This window comes from Sarcophilus harrisii, chromosome 2 (genome assembly GCF_902635505.1).
Source record: "Sarcophilus harrisii chromosome 2, mSarHar1.11, whole genome shotgun sequence".
Classification (NCBI taxonomy): Eukaryota; Metazoa; Chordata; class Mammalia; order Dasyuromorphia; family Dasyuridae; genus Sarcophilus; species Sarcophilus harrisii.
The window spans coordinates 89,437,317-89,455,180 of record NC_045427.1 but is presented as its reverse complement, the minus strand read 5'-3'; the positions used below and the strand labels follow the sequence as shown (position 1 = coordinate 89,455,180).

General features: G+C 35.8%; 2 protein-coding genes across 8 annotated transcripts in view; one reads left to right on the top strand and one right to left on the bottom strand.

The window, feature by feature from the left end:
- Window positions 1-3,874, top strand: part of LHCGR (luteinizing hormone/choriogonadotropin receptor) — a 77,212-nt gene extending 73,338 nt beyond the window's left edge. For all 4 annotated transcript variants that reach the window (XM_031950458.1, XM_031950457.1, XM_031950459.1 and 1 more), the window contains one exon: window positions 1,234-3,874. In XM_031950458.1, coding sequence (XP_031806318.1) covers window positions 1,234-2,383 — 1,150 coding nt within the window. In that variant the 3' untranslated portion in view covers window positions 2,384-3,874. The remainder of the gene's footprint in view (window positions 1-1,233) is intronic.
- GTF2A1L (general transcription factor IIA subunit 1 like) overlaps window positions 1-17,864 on the bottom strand; it is an 81,775-nt gene that overhangs the window by 1,795 nt on the left and 62,116 nt on the right. For 3 of the 4 annotated variants that reach the window (XM_031950464.1, XM_031950463.1, XM_031950460.1), the window contains one exon: window positions 3,517-3,993. The exons of the other annotated variant lie outside the window; for it this stretch is intronic. In XM_031950464.1, coding sequence (XP_031806324.1) covers window positions 3,932-3,993 — 62 coding nt within the window. In that variant the 3' untranslated portion in view covers window positions 3,517-3,931. Of the gene's footprint in view, window positions 1-3,516; window positions 3,994-17,864 lie in introns of those variants that run through there. 4 annotated transcript variants of the gene reach the window in all.

The window sequence follows — 17,864 nt, the reverse complement described above, 5'->3', positions numbered from 1 at the left end:
TTTTATCCTCATCTAACATCTTTAAAGGCAGAAAATTTATTAAAATTGAAATGCATGAGATGGGCACTGATACATCACATAGTTAATAAAGAGGAAAGATTCCTATATCAAATTATTTTCATCTCCCTAACTGCACTTGAGAGTACTACCTCTTTGGTAAGAATCTCCCTTCTCTCATGGTCTCATATGTTAACGTCTGTTTTCCAAACTGCACTCATATAATTCACGTCAAATATTTTTTGCAGGCCCAGCTCTTAAGACTCTTTCTCCCTATCATTTTCTTATTTCATAAGGCATATTATTGGTTGGTGGGGGAAAAAAATTAAAGTGTAAGTGATGATCCCAATTTAAAATATTTGCAAGGATCTTGACAGAATAGTTATCAGTTTCTATAGTCCCTAATAAAAATTTATTCCTCCCCACCAAAAGAAATATTGGGCTTGTGTGTGACAGTATTACAATCTTTCCCAAACACTGAGTGTTGTAGCAACTCCTTCCAAATTAAAGAGCATCTTTTTCAACTTGGTCCAGATGAGAAATTTCTTTTCAATTAAACACAGGCCCCTTAAGAACAGAACCATTTTTATAGTCTTCTTTTGCTTGAAACATACTCTTTACCATACCTGTTATCTCTCACCGTCATCCATGACCTCACCCCTTCTCTCAAATCCCAGGCTTCCTATATCTCCCAATGTGTCACTTACTCTACCTCTACATACACTACTGGTTTAAGACTGAGATCTTGAAGGAAACCAAGTTTTCCAGAGGCTGTTGCAGATTTTCCATGTGAGCCTTGCAATGATGCTTACACTCTACTATAGAATAACAGCTTGATAGTAGTTTGGTTGGCAAATAAATGAGATAAATAGCTAAGAAAATGCCAAGAAAGGATTCTTTTGAGTTTAGCAAGCATATATTGTGTCTCTAAATTTGTTTTCTAAAGAAAATCATCCTCTGTAAACAGCTTCATTAAGTCTTTGCATCAATGCGCACAATCTATAAAAAAAAAAGTCTAAATGGTGTTTTATTTCTTTCTTAAAGAACTCCTACATCAATTCAGAGTTCTGAGATAATTTAACAAATAAATTCGAGACCAGGGTTTGTTGTGGTTTGCTTCCTTTTGTTTCTTTGGCTTAAAAACAGTACTAAAGATAATTCTTGCATTTTTTTTATATTCAGAATCCAAGAAAAAAAATTTTAAGTTTACAACCAATTAAGATATTCTTCTTACAGCTATTCTGCCATCTTTGCGGAGAGTGAACTAAGTATCTGGGATTATGACTATGGCTTCTGCTCACCCAAAACACTTCGATGTGCTCCTGAACCAGATGCCTTTAATCCTTGTGAAGATATCATGGGCTATGACTTCCTTAGAGTCCTGATTTGGCTCATAAATCTCCTAGCAATCATGGGAAATTTCACTGTCCTCCTTGTTCTGCTGACCAGTCATTACAAAATGACCGTGCCCCGCTTTCTCATGTGCAATCTCTCCTTTGCAGACTTTTGCATGGGGCTCTACCTCCTGCTCATTGCCTCGGTTGATTCTAAAACCAAAGGTCAGTATCATAACCACGCCATCGATTGGCAGACGGGAAGCGGCTGCAGCGCGGCTGGCTTTTTCACTGTGTTCTCCAGCGAGCTTTCTGTCTACACGCTCACCGTCATCACTCTAGAAAGGTGGCACACCATCACCTATGCCATGCAGCTAGATCGGAAGCTACAGCTCAGACACGCCGTGCTCATCATGCTGGGCGGCTGGCTGTTTTCCACGGTATTTGCAGTGTTGCCCCTTGTGGGAATCAGCAATTACATGAAGGTCAGCATTTGCCTCCCCATGGACATCGAGACCACTCTCTCCCAAGCATACATACTCATCATCTTGGTCATCAATGTGGCTGCCTTCATCATCATTTGTGCTTGTTATATTAAAATCTACTTTGCAGTCCAGAATCCAGAGCTTGTAGCAGCCAACAAGGATACAAAGATTGCCAAGAAAATGGCAATACTGATATTCACTGATTTCACCTGCATGGCACCTATCTCATTTTTTGCCATCTCAGCTGCATTTAAAGTTCCCCTCATCACAGTGACCAACTCTAAAATTTTACTGGTGTTATTTTATCCAGTTAACTCCTGTGCAAATCCATTTCTGTATGCAATTTTCACAAAGGCCTTCCGAAGGGATTTTTTTCTTTTACTGAGCAAGTTTGGTTACTGTAAAAACCGAGCAGAACTTTATAGGATGGAGAATTTTTCAGCTTATACCTCCAACTGCAAAAATGGCTCCCATGGAGCAAATAAAGCCCCTCAAAACACACTGAAATTGTCCACTTTTAAATGCCAGTACACCACAGTCCTGGAAGAGACTTGTAGCAAAGGATGATAGCCATAATGTGGCATTGTAGGAGTCCAGCAGTATTATTATTAATACTATTGAAATTAAAATATGCTTCTACAATTTTACTTGTAAATGATCAGTGATGTTTACATAAAGTATTTGTTTTGCACAATCACTTGCTCTTAAGGGTAGCCATTTGGAATGGTGGGTAAGGAGTTGGCTCAAAAGCCAGAAAGACCTGGCTTCAAATCCTGACTCTTGACTAGTAGTGTTAGCCTTTTAATCAATAGACAGGTCTTTAAGACTGTATGATGTGAAGAAGTTCCTAACCTGCATTGGTGAAGGGAATTTCCTTGACTGAGAGATCTCTCACTGAGCTAGTCCCTATCCCTAACATGTTCTTAGACTCACAAACCTGAACTCAATTTCTAGAACATCATATCCATTCTTGTTTCATATGTTATTATATTTCTAAAACATTCATAACAATATAAGCATCTAACATCTCATTTGTTCTCTGCAGTTTTTAAGCACCCTGAGGATATTGAAATGTTACATTTATTGTTTAGTAAATGAAATGTATTAGGAAAAATAGATCTTGTTTAAAAGCACTATCTTTTTACTTTAAATATTAGAAAACTTTGATTTACTGTAATTTTTATACTTTTGGTGGCTAAAAAATACAAATATATTAAATATCTGATAGACAGGGACTTTATTTGGTAGTCTCTTCACTTCCTATGATATAGTGGTTTTCATTTAAAGCAAGAGATTTTTTGGACTTGACTTTTTGTTAAATACATTATATAGTTATCACTGTACTACACTGAAACAGCTGTTTTAACACATCTATTCTACCCCCTTACTCCTTTATTTAATAGCACCATAAAAATTTTTATATACATTGTATACTTATTAAAAATCTCTTCTTGACATGAGAAAATCATCGCCCCTCAAATCTTTGCAGAGCTGGAAACCACAGGTGTGCCTCCCCACAAAGAATGTCAGACCTATTTGATGTATTGATTATTTTTGTTGGACTTTTTCTTCTTTTTTTAAATTGTTATAGGGAATGTCCTTCCAGGTAGTGGGACACAGTGAGAAATTCAATGATACAAACACAAAAGACATCAATAATTTTCTTTTTTTATTTATAATAAAATGTTTTTTTTAAATGATAAATGTGGTGAATTCTGAGAAACTCAGAAAGACTTGTAGAAACTGTGAGAGACTGAAGTTAGCAGAACTAGAACAATTTGCATGACAACCACAATAACTTAAAGGAAAATAACACTGAGCAATTTCAGAGCTCTGAATGATGCCATGATCAATCCTGCTTTTAGAGGTCTGAGAGCAAAATACAACAGCTGCCCCTCAGCTAAGACGTGAGGGAAATATAAAGGATTTGTTTTACTTAAGGTACAGTCATTTCTTATAAGAGAAGCTTCTATTGTATGAAGCTTCTAAGGAAGGACTTGAGATAGCAATATTAAAAAGAAGAAGAAAAGAAACATCAATAAAGTTTTTTTAAAAATCTTCTCTGATTATTTTTCCTATTTTCATGTATTCTGCTTCTTTAACAGTCTACTGCCTTTAACCAAATACATTCCTCAATTTATCTGCCTCCCTCATGAACTGGTATTCATGAGTTCTTCCTGAAATAATATGAAAATAAAATGTTAATTTCAAAGGTCTCTATAACTATACACCATAAACTTTTTGATTCATATATAAATTCAAGACCCAAAACAACAAAATAAACAATAAAGTAGAAAATATAAAAACACCTATTCTTCTCCAGGTATTTCACTTAAAATAGTCTCAATTCACCCTAAATTGGATAGACAGACAGACAGATAGATTTAGGCAAAAATATATATACCTATACTTCAAATTACTTTGGTGACATTTGATACATATTAACCTTAATTATCTATATTGTGCTACATTATAAGTCTAAGAAATGAGTCATTTCCTCCAACACAGATCTGTAAAATCATCTAGGACTCATTACTACCCTATGTTTCTCTCTTACTCTATCTCTCTTTCTCTCTCTTCCCCCTTCCCCAACTCTCCCTTCAAATCATCAAGTCTTATTTTTCTTCCTTTGTACTATTTGGAAGGCATTCCTTCCTTTCTTTCCTACTAATTCCTACCTCATTCACTCCATCATCTCACACAGTGACTTTTGTTATCAACAGCTTCATTGCCTTGAGCCTGATGCTCCCAACCCTTTAAGATTGGTATTCTTATTATTCCCATTTTATAGCAGAGGAAACTGAGTGAGGACATTGACTTGCTCAGAGGTATACAGCTTATAAGTGTCTTCCTACCTCATGATCCAGGACTCCATTCACTGAACCACAAAGGTACCACGTAAACAGACGCTTAGCTTCAAGTCAAGGCAGTAAATACTTATCAAGTGCTTCCCATGTGCCATGCCTGTGCTTAAGTGCAGGAATACCATAGCAAGCAGAAAGGAAAGCAGGCAGTCCGTGCCTTCAAGAACCTTCTATTCTAATAGGAAAAGGAAGTTGAAAAGGGCCAAGGTAGGAAAGAGAAAACCCTCTCACTGGGCAAGGGACTGAAGTCCAGGGAGTGAGGAATGGCATCTGGAAAGGAATGGACGAGGGAAAACTTGGGGTCTGTTTAGGGAAAAGTGTTCCAATTTAGCTCATATCTATTATGGGTGAAAAAAATGCTCTAAAGATGGATCAGGGATTAAAGTCAGTGTGTGGAGTGTTCAGTAGGTAAAGCTAAGGAGCCAGGACTTCATCTGGTGGGCAGTGAGGATCTGTGAACGCTTCTGAGCAAGGACTAGCAAAATTAGACATATGCAATACAAAACATGACCCAGCAAGGCTGTATAGGGGATGGGTTCAGGGTGGTCCTGTGGGAAGAGTACCAGCTCTGCGATCAGAGAATAGCATCTCAAATCCTGACCAGGACACATATCACATGTGACCTGACTCAAGATGGTTCCTCTCTCTTAGTCTCAGTTTATTTCCTTGTAAAATGAAAGAACTAGATGGTCTTTGGGGCCCACCCTAGCCCCAGATTGATGATTCTATGATCCAGTGGTTGGAAGAGAAATTGCTTGGGACTGATCGCAAAAGTCAATCAGGACCTAACATCATAGAGTGGAGGTGAGGGCACAGCAATAGAATAGAGGGAGTGGATAGATAAATAAAATTGTTGCTGTGGAAGATAAATAAAAATTTTGTAAAACTTAGCAACTAATTAGATTTGGGAGCAGAGTGGAATCAAGGATAACAGGTTTCCAGCAAAGCAGAAATGACTGGGAGAATGATAGTGTGATTAACAGAAAGAGGACAATTGGGAAAAGAATGAGATTTTTGTGGAAGCTGCAGATAGATGTCTTTCAATTTGAAATCCCTGTGGCAAATATCTAGATATGCTATGGTTATGAAGTCACAATTATGAAGTTTAAGCTCACAGTGACATCACACCACAGCAAAGAAGGGGTATGGGTACCATGCTTCTACAATTAAAAAAACTCCATCCCTTTGTGAGACAAAATGCTATTTTCCCCAGTCCCTTCCCAATGCCTACTACTCTCTCCATGATGCATTTTCTCCCTGACTTGCTCTGCAATTGCCACCTTTGCAATGCTGCTACAAATACCTTTGTCACTCCCGTCTAAACCTTTGATGTGGTGATTACCTCATAAATCAACACTCTCTGGAAATTACTTGGCCCATACCCATTTTTTGACAAGACAGAAAAAGGCAGGGCATGGACAAGATACTGAGGGCTAGAGATACAAATTTGGGAGTCATCCTTGTATAGGAGTAAAGGTTAAAACTACTAGGTAAATGATGGCATCAGGGAAGAAATTGTAAAGAAGAGAAAGAGTCACAACAAAAGTCTTTATCAAGGTATAGGGAGGAAGAATAAGGGTCACTGAAAGAGCAGATATAGTGATGTCACTCTCAAAAACTACAGGAGGCATCCATATCCATTATGAAGGAGGTGAGCATCAGTGTCCTATGATGAAGAAAAATCAAAGAAACCCAGAATTCAGTTTTAGAAGGTAGCTCCATGGCCACCTATTCCAATTCATATCTGGAGAATTCCTGCTACAACATAGCAAATAAATGTTCATCCAACCTCTGCTTGGATACCTCCCAAATCCATTTCACTTTTGGATAGTTATAATTAGGAGAGTTCTGTGTGTTGATATGTGTTTTCAGATATCAAGCCTAAATTTGTCTCTTTGCAGCTTCTACCCCTTGCTTATAGTTTTATAGTTCATCCTCTGGGGGAAAATAATGCAAGACAAATCCCCTTCTATGAGAACCTTCAAATGTTTAGAATCAGTATGACCCTTCCCCCAAGACTTCTCATTTCCAGTCCAAACATCTCCATTTCCTTCACTCAGTCCTCACCTGGCATAGAATTCTGTGTCTTCACCATCCTGGCTGTCTGTTACAGAAGATGCATTGAGAAGAATTCATTGTCATACTAGCCTTGATGATGAAGTGATCAGAAAGTCACTGGTGACCTCACAGTGCAGGCAGTAAAATGTCTAGGACAGAAGCCATGTTGCAAGGACTTAAGGAGTGAGAGAGGAAGGAGGGGTTGTGATTTCAGTGTATGCTTATAAATTATTGGCAGTGAAAGAGTCAGAATAGGAGAGGAATTCAAAAGGAAGGTCATTTGAGGATTCATATCTGTTTGTTTCTTAGGAAGACAAGACCTGAACTTAAATAGAAAAGTCAGGAAAATAGAAACTGAAGTTAGAGAAGAGAGGGGGTATGACTAGCTCCTTGAATAAAGGATAAGATTGGAATCAGAGGTAGGAAGGTTAGCTTTCATAAGGTCATGTTGTGGTTGCTCAGTCATTTCAGTTGTATCCAACTCTGTGACCCTATTTGGGGCTTTTTCGGTTCATTTTACCAATGAGGAAACTAAAGCAAACAGGGTTAAGGGACTTGCCCAGAGTCCCAAAGCTTCTAACTGCCTAGACAAGATTTGAACTCAAATGTTACTGACTCCAGACATGGCACTCTATTTCCTGTGCCACCTACCTGCCCACCACTCTTTATGTTAGCATTCAAATCCCTTCACAATCTAGCCGCAACATACTCTCTCAACGTTAAGCTTTCACTGATCCCCTAAATAAAACCTCCACTCCAGTCAGACAGGTCCACCTTCCATGAGCTGAATATTTCTTGCCTCCAAGTTTTTATTCATTCCATTCCCCTCACCTGACATACTATCCCCTGCTTCTCTTCATATGAATCCCACTCATCCTTCAAAGTCAAACTTAAACCCAATTAAAATTTCTCTGAGGACCCCAGGTTATAGTAATCTCTCCCCTAAATTCCTTTAAATTTAACCTATACCACCAATTGGCATTTTTTATATAATGCTTTGTATTTAATTATTTTTTCCATATATTTTTATCTCCATGAATAGAGAATAAACTTTCAGTACAAGTATCATATTTTTTTTATCTATCACAGTGTCTTGTACATAATTGATGTTTAATATCTGTCAGGTAAGTTTTAATTTCTAAAGCACAAAAAAATCTTATTAAAAGGTGTCCCCCATAATGGACTTTTGGGAGCAGAGCCAAGATGGCAGAGAGGACACATGCTTCTTTCTGACCTTCTCCTACAACCCTCTGAGGAATTAGCAAATCCAGCCTCTGGATTAGCTCTGAACCAGCAGAATCCAGGAATATTGGGAGTGCAACAAATCGCCAGCAGAAGATAATTTTGAAGATCATCAGAAAAGGTCTATCTCAATCACAAATGGGAGGGAGGCAGCCAGCACAAGCAGCTGAGCACAGACACCAGCATTGACAGCACAGAGCCAGGATGGTGCAGACTCCTTGGCTGGGGGGAGGGAGTAGTGAGGACTCCAGGTGGTGGAGAATCTATGGGGAGAACTCTACCACAGTGCTAGCCACTCTGCCCTGGAAGAGAAGTTAGAAAACACAACAGAAACACAAAAGCTCAATAGTGAACCCCAAAATGCCATAATCTCAGGGGACCTGGCCACACCCACCCAGCACCAGAAGTGAATCAGCACTGACCCAGTGTAACTGCTGCTGCTTGTAGAGGAAGCTTAGAAAACCTCCCCTGCCCTAAAAGCAAACCTTTGCTTTTTTTTTTTTTTTTACACTCATTAAAAAAAAAAAGTTAAGAGAACTCTAACTATAGACAGTTTTCAAAAAAAGAAGAACAGATTTCAAATCCTGAGGAGACTAAAAGCAGATTTTCTCCAGATGAAGCCCCAAAGGGTGATATAACCTGATCCCCATCACACAAAGCTCTCCTAGAAGAAATTTAAAAGGATCTTAAAAGAGAGCTAGAAGAAAAATAAGGAAAGGAAATGAAAAATTTGCAAAAGGGTTTTGGAAAAGGCATATGATTCATTAAAAGATAGATTTTATAAAATGGAAAAAGAAAGCAACTCCCAGAAAAACAGAATTTATGAAACAAAAAGAAAATAACTCCTTAAAAAACAATTTGTGAAATAGAAAAAGAAAATTAACTCCTTAAAAAACAGAATTTGTAAAATGGAAAAAAATTCCATAGAACATAAACAATTCGTTTAAAAGTTCAATTGCACAAACACAAAGAAGCAAAAAAGTAAATGAAGAAAATAATTCACTAAAATTCAAAACTGAACAAATGGAAATGAATGACTTAATGAGACAACAAGAATCATTCAAGCAAAACCAAAAAAAAAAAAAAAAAAAAAAAAAAAAAAAAAAAAAAAAAAAAAAAAAAAAAAAAAAAAAAAAAAAAAAAAAGAAAGAAAAAGAAAAAATGTAAAATACCTAAATGGGAAAACAATTGACCTGGAAAATAGATCTAGGAGAGACAATCTAAGGATTATTGGACTCCCAGAAAATCATGATAAAAAAAAGAGTTTAGACATTATTTTTCAGGAAATCATCAAAGAGAACTGCCTGGATGTCATAGAATCAGAAGGTACAATAAACATTGAAAGAATTCACCAAACACCTCCTGAAAGAGACACCAAAATTAAAACTCCAAGGAATATTGTGGCTAAGTTTCAAAACTATTGGACCAAAGAAAAACTATTACAAGCAGCCAGAAAGAAACAATTCAAATACCAAGGAGCCACAATAAGGATTACCCAGGACCTAGCAACTTCCACATTAAAGGATCAAAGGGCTTGGAATCTGAAATTCCAAAAGGCAAAGGAACTTGGAATGCAGCCTAGAATAAATTACCCTGAAAAACTGAGCATTTTCTTTCAGGGAAGAAGATGGACATTCAATGAAAGAGGTAAATTCCATTTATTTCTGAAGAAAAGACAAGACCTAAACAAAAAATTTGACCTCCAAATATAGAACTCAAGAAAAGGATAAAAAGGTAAAAAGAAAACTCTTGAGAACGGTATCCCATTGTTATGGGTATACATAGAGAGTACATGTATAATCTGATTTTACTGTTATAAAAAAGAAACTAGAGGTGGAAAGGGGATTGTACTGGGAAAAAAGGTGAAAGTGGAGGTAAAATGAAGTAAATTACATCTCAGGAAGAGGCAAAGAAAAGGTGTCCCTATGACACTCAGCAAATATCTCATCCTTATCACCACCACAATACCACCACCACCACAATACCACCACCACCAAGGTTGGAATTAAAACGAGTAGAATGAATTTTCTCAATCAATATAGTTCTACAAAATGATAATTCCTATATACAAAGTATACAATGTTCAGTGCCCAATAATGTTTATATTACCATTTTGTCATATAAATATTAACCTCGGTTTTTACCACAAAGAATATTAATTCTGGCTAGACTAATACAGTTGAAAAGAGCTTATAAATCTGGACTAAATGTTATAGAAATGGACTATCAGAAGTACTACATTCCTCCACTCAACACTTATAAGGCAGTTTGGGAAATTTGTTTTAGTTCTTGCAAACATCTATCATTAAGTTCACATACAAATTAAGAATCTTTAAACCACAAAATTTCGAGGATAACAGTATTCATAAACATGTCAATTAGAAATTTATCTTGTTGTATTCAAGCCATACAACATTATCGAGTATTTCTATTCTCTCAGACCATCATGGGCATCTTACTTACAATTTAGCTTTCCAATTATAAATCACTCATCCCACCTGCTTTGGAATGTGTTTACATGAAAAACAGCATAAAATTAACCTGCTGACATGATAGTCAAAATAAAATTCCCCTCTAAATTTCCCACCTCACCATCCCAATTAACTGATGCTGTTTACTTGAAAGTTATTAGTTTTCTACATAGCTTAAATCTCTGAAAATGAGTGTATCAACTGGAATTTGAGCCTTATTACCCTATGAAGGCTGTTTGCGCTGCATACATAATTGTGGATAAATATTACAGCTGCAGTCTGAGTTATTCTGCATATTAAATAAAACAGGCAAAGCAGGTGTTAGTACTACTGGCTGACCTAGTCCAAAAGAGGAGGGTCTAGATAGAGAAAAGGATAATTAGAATAAAAGTAGAACATTTGTCATTGTCTCATGAGAAAAAAACTACTGTTACAAGCCTCATTTAACCCATCTCTAAAATGGAGATATCGATGTGACACTTGGACATTGTTGATCTCTCTTCTCTAGACTTGTGATAATATCGCTCCCTCCTGGTTCTCCTACTACCTGACTACCTGACCCTTCTGATTCTCCTTTGTGAGGTCCTCATCCATACCACATCACCTCACCATGAGAATTCTTGCCTAAGGCTCTATGCTCAGCCCTCTTCTCTTTTTCCTCAATACACTCTTCTTGGGGATCTCCTCAGCTACCATGGTGTTCAATTACCATCTCCGTGCAGATGCTTCCCAAATCTCTATATCCAGCCCTAGTTTCTCTCCCAAGATACAGTCCCACATCACCAACTGCCCTTTGGACAGATCTGACAAGAGAATTCTTTTTGGAATATGAAAGTCAACATGTCTAAAATAGAACTCACACCTCCCCCCAAAATCTATCTTCCTTCCAAACTTCCCTATTTCAGTCCAGGACACTAACATCATCCTTCTGGTCATCCTTGATCACAACCTCAGGATGATCTCTAACACCTGTCTCTTGCTAACCCTATGTATCTAACCCATTGCCAAATTTTGTCTTTATCACACTTCTTGCATAATCCATTCATTCAGTCACCACCCTGAGTCAGACCGTGTTCACCTGCTGCTGGACTCATAATTACATTCTGATTGACATCCCTTGCCTCAAGTCTCTTCTCATTCTAATTCGTTCTCCCTCTAGCTGCCATCTAACTCCATCTGACTATGTTATCCCTGCCCAGTAAACTCTAGGAGTCACCAATTACCTGAAAGATCACATATAAATGCCTCTCTTCAGCATTTAAAACTCTGGATAGTCCGACTCCTTCCTACTTTCCAAGTCTTCTTCTTCTCCACACGTTTCCTCACCAATGTTCCACACCTCCCATTCCTGCATTTAGCACAACCTCCGTCCTCACTAAACTCTAATTCTGCCTTCTTCAGAGTATCCATGCCTCTCTCCTGCAATGTTACTTCCTATGTGTTTGTTCCTCTTCTCTCCCCTCTTTTCCCTCCTCCCCAACTTTCCTCACTTCTTTCCCCCTCTCTTGCCCATCTTTATACATATATCATATGCATGCACACTCATGTGTGTATATATGTGTGTACATATGTATATATGGGTATGTGTGTGTATATGTGTATATATGTATGTATATGTGTGTATGCGTGTATATGTGTATATGAGTATATATGTATGTACATATGAATGTGTATGTGTGTACATGTATGTGTGTATATGTATGGGTATGTATACCCATGTATACATGTGTGTATGAGTATGTGTGTATATATACATTATAGGTTTTATTATATATATAGGTTATTATATATACAGAGAGGTTATTATAAGTTCTCTCCCCTTAGGAATGTGAGCTTTTTGAGGGCAGAATGTTTTTTGCCTTATTTTTGTTTCCTCAGTACTTAGCATGTTACTTGCCATGGAGTATTTAATACTTGAAAAATTTACATGAAAGGCACATGTTTCCAAAATTATAAAATGAAACAGGGTGTATCTCATTACATATGAAGAGTTTACTGGCAATGAGGTATGGAAATTCTGGAATTTATAATTCTTTAGGAAAATCATCTGATTTTAGTCCTATATAGATTGAAGCAAATGGATTTTTGCCAGTGAATTAGCTAAAGGCAAAGATAGATTGATCATTAAATTTCATAGATGACACAAAGCTGAAAGGGACAATTAACATACTAGATGAGAGAATCAGAGGTCAATATAAAGTCTGACACTTGGGCAAAAAAAAAAAAAAATCAGCCTTGTAAGTATAGCATATGGATGGAATAATTAGACAACAATACAGAAAAAGATCTAAGAGTTTAGTTTCAATAGGGGTCAACAATGGGATATGAAAGCCAAAATGTGAAAAGTGTGTCCTATAGGCTGTAAGAAAGAACATTCTAACAATCATCCCTATCCAAAGTGGAACAGGTGACTGGGATAGGTTAACAGGATCCCCCTTCCACATAAGCCTTCAATCAGAAATTATATGAGCATTTGTTGGGTACATTATAGACGGGGTTCCTTTTATGTATGTATTAGAGGCAAGACAGTAGAATGGAGAATTGGGGCTTGGAGACAATTAGACTTGAGTTAGAATCCTCTCTCAGACCCTTACTAGCTAGGTTGTCATGGGCAAGTCACTGAACTGTCTGCCTCAATTTCCTCATCTGTAAAATGGGAAGAATAATAGCATCTACATTCCAGGTAGATTGACCATATAAATTAAGATGTATAAAGTACTTTGCAAATCTTAAAACAATCCATATATAAATGCTAGCCTCTTAAATGCCAGCTGTACTAGATGGCCACCAAGTTCCCTTCCAGCTTTTAGTTGTCTGTGACTCAATAACTTCTTCCTCCAAGTCTTTTTATTTTAAAGTTATTATTTAAATATCAATAGAGGCACATAGCTTGGGAACCCCCTTACAGGTTTTAGTAAGACTTTGCATCTACCCATACTTTTAAAGCAAATCAAACATGAAAGAATTATATGAAGTAAACTTCAAAAAATATGAAGTACTTCATAAATGTAAAGAACAGTCAAAAATATTATGTTGTTGTCATTGTACTCAGCAGAGCAAACAAGCATAGCAAAACTGGAAATTTTTGCCAGTTGAGATAGTGAGTAGAGGAAGAAGTTTGGAAATAATAAAGTACTTAGGAAGTGACTTAATGTTTGAGAAGAAGAAAAAGTGAAAAATGACACTGAAATTGTGTATTATGTTATTATCTAATAGCACATTTTCCCTCCACAGAAACCTTTGGTTGTTAAAGAACTATTAGGAGACAATGGTAGAAAGTTCAAGCACAAAGCTGCTATTAGTTAGTAGCCAAAACTATTGATGGTGATAACTGAGGTATCCTATCAAGGAAAATAAGGGTTTAAAAAAAAATCAAAAATCAAAGAAAAATTCTCTTAGAGAAAACACAAAAATAGATGATTCTAGTCCAAGTGCAAGCTTTTTAAAAGAGATCAACTTCAGAAAGAAGTGTTGGATCCATATATAATACAAACTATGCAGAAACATATTGCTAAAAATGTCTATCATTCAAATTAACTTCATCACAATAGCTGTTCTCTAAGTGACTTTTAATGGCAATTCTATAAAATTAAAACTTGTTAACAGAAATAAAAATGGATGAGGAGTCAAATATTTTGTACTTACAAGTCAGTTTCCATTAGATAATTTCAATGTATTGATGGTAAACCCTGGGAGGACTATGAGAAAGTAATAGTGTTAGGAAGACGGGAGACCCAAATTTCAACAAAAATGCCAGTTTATTGGCTCTAAAAATATTTAATTCTCATTGGAATCAATTACTGGCTCTAAAAATATACCCAAAGAAAACAGTGATTTTAAAAAAAAACCCAAATTCAAATGCAGAAAACTGCATAGAGTCAAGGACTATACAAAAAGAATGCTGGAATATTGAAATACAGAGCAGAGACAAGCAAGGTTGGCAAAAGGTGGCAAAATACATGGTAGTCTGGTCCCATAGTAAGAGAGAAAGTCAGATCAGTGCCCAATCATTGGTTGACTCACTAAATCCAATTACAGTGGGAGATATATTTTGGGGTTTACAGGCTAGATTTCTTTCTTCAGGACTAGGCCTTCAATCAAAACCATTCTGATTCTAATTGACCAAGCCTCATTAGGTTTGGGTCCTGACTGACTCAGAGTGAATGTGAATAGCAATCATTTCTGCTTCAGCCAGAAACCTGAAGGTCTTCCCCTCCCAGATTCGTTCTTTCGATCATTCCTTTTTTTTAGATTTTTTTGGACTAGGTGATAGAAGCCTCCACTGCTACCCAGCCTTAATCACTGAATGGTGCAGCCTCAGTCAAACTGAGACCAGTTAAGACCTGAGCTTAAACAGCCGAGGTCTCCTGCTGCATCCAGGGCCACCAGTCATCATGAACTCTATCTTGTCCAGACGTCTCTGGGGGGAAAGTGAGGCAGGGCACCTCCCTGATGTCATGGTCCTCTTCAAGAATGAAGGACAAACAAGAACAGCAGCTGGCATGGGAAACAAGGCCAGACCAGAATCCAGGAAGCTTGTGCATGAACCAGACCCAAAGGCCATTTGGGTCTGAACCACAGCAGGAAGCAAGGTCAGAGAATTTCTTCAGGAAGTGGGACTTTATCTTAGCAATGAATTCATCCCCATTAAAAATGAAGAAGACCCAAGCATAAGCATCCACTGTAGGTACCAAGGCAAGATATATGAATAGACAGAAAAAAAACCATCAAAAACAACAAAGAAATAAACATTTTGGAGTAAAAGAAGTTGGGGGTGGGGGGAGGGGTGAAGTAGTAACTACAAAAAATTCAAGAAAAGATTTCATAGTCACATGGGTTATGACAGTATATTTGAAAAAAAATGAAATAAATACAAAATGTACTATTTAGGGAAGAATAAAATGAAGAATAAATAGAATTTTATAATAGATGGAAGCAAACTTTATCAAAGAGCTGAATTTTCTGAAAATCAGAACAGTCCAAACAGAAAACAACTACATGAGGGGAAAAAAGAAATGTTTAGACATAATTAAAAGATTTCTTTTTTAAAAAAAGAAAAATATTCAAGGAATATATATATATATTTTTTTTTCTTGAAAGAACTGGCCTGGGAAATAGATCAAAGAGAAAATCAAGCTATCTGAAAAGTATGACTGAAGAAATAAGATTGAAAACCTTATTTCAAGAAATCACAAGTGAAAAGTGCCCTGATCTCTTAGAACCAAAGGGCAAAGTGAAAACAAAAAACATTCATTAGTCACCTTTCTTAAGAAATTCCAAAATGAAACCTCGTAGGAACATAGTAGGCATACCTAGTATTTAGAATAATATACAAAGCTTTCAGAACAAAGATAATACTAAGGAAAGCTGTCAAAAAAATTTAAGTAAAGGAGAAATAGAAATCCCACAAGACTTGGCAATTGTCACTGCTAATATAAAGAAAAATTTGGAATGCTACAATCCAAAAGGTAATCAATAAAAGACTTACCAAGAATAAGCTATCTGGCTAAATTAAGCATACATCTACAGTGGGAAAATGTGCTTTAAATAAGAGTATTTCCAAGAAATCTTAGTGAAAAAGCCAACATTAAGTAGGTACTTAGAAATATAAATGTAGGTGATAAGAAAAACAGAAGTGTATCATATTTGATCATTTGGAAAAGACTATGTGAAGATGAATTGTTCATATACTAATAGTAGAAGAAGAAACAAGTATCCCCTCAGAATCCTAAAGTTTTCATGGTCACAAAGTTAGTTAAATAACAAAGGCAAAGGACCTGGGGATGTTCTGGTATATTTTGGGAGAAGAAAGAAATCAAAGTAATATTGGACTATTATTATAACTAGGGAAGAAAAGAAGAGAAAGAAAAGATAACTTATGATTTCACATAATAGAAATGTATGGTATTAAGAATATACAAATATAGTTGAGGGGTAGAGGGAATAGTTATCCCATAAACTTTATTTTTATCTGAACCAAAGAAAGGTTGAACATGCATATACATATACACAGAACAGAGTATGAAAACGCATTACATATTACATAGAAATATGCAGGGACAAGGGAATGGCAAAGAAAGGGCAAGATAAATGAAAAAATAGGCATAAGTAAAAAAAAAAAAGCAAAGGGAAGAGCTTAAAGGAATAATTTAAAAAGAAGAAATAGTTTTTAAAAAGTGATTTGAGCAAAATAAGGGAAAGAGAAGAAGGTCAATGGGGTGGAAACATGATGTCATTTATAAATCGCAAATACTGAACAAACTTCTCTTTTACCATATTCTTCTAACACAATGCCAAGCAAATAGTAAGTGCTTAATTAATAATGCTTGTTAAATTGAATTGCCTTTGTAAAGTCAAGATAGGAGGCAAAGAAAGTGTAAGAAGAGAAAACAGAAAAATTCACAATTAATAAACATAATCTTGAATGTAAATAGGATAAACTCACTCATCAAATGGGAGGGAAGCAGAAAAGAAAGCATAATTTAAAAATATGTGATTTACAAAAGTGGTTGAAAAATAAAGATTCACAAAGAGAAAATGAAATTCTGAATCAGGATTTAATATACTTCAGGTAAACTCAAAAATATAAGTAGTAGACATTTCAGACAGAGCTACAATAAACATGCATAATTTAAAAAATAAATAAGGAGGGAAATTATATTATTCTTAATGGCATCATAGATAAGAAAATAATCAGTATTTAACATATAAAAGTATTAACTACACAGCTAATAAATACTTAAAATAAATTTAATTGAAGTAAAACATAAGATTAAAATTAATGTAAAGGACCCTCAAGTTAACATTTTCAAGCAGACAAATTTAAGAAAAAGTTAAACAAAAAAGAAGTAAAATACTTGAATAGTACTTTAGGAAAATTAGAAAACAAAATAAACCTCTGGCAGTTAGTGAACAGGAACAGAAAGAAGTTCACATTTTTTTTTCAACTAAGCATAGCACTTTTATAAAAACTGATTATACATTGGGACTTAAAATTCTCACTCATAGATGCAAAAATGTAAAAATACTAACATCTTCACTGACCAAAATGTATTTTAAAAAATATATTCAGTAAAGAGCTTTTGAAAAATCAAAAATTAATTGAAGATAAAATAACTTAATCATAAAGAAATGATGAATCAAAGAACAAGTCACAGAAATAATAGAAAATTTTAATAATGAAACAATACATAATTTATAGGACACAGTTAAAGCAGTCCTGCCTTCCCCCCATTAGAATGTCAGCTCTTTAAGGGAAAAGACTATCTGGTTTTTGTTGTATTTATACTCCTCCTGCTTAGACTATACCTGGCACAATGTGATGTTTATTAAAAACTTGCTAACTTGAGAAAGAAAACTATAAATCAATATCCTAATGAATACCAGCCAAAAAAATGTAATAAACTATCAAAT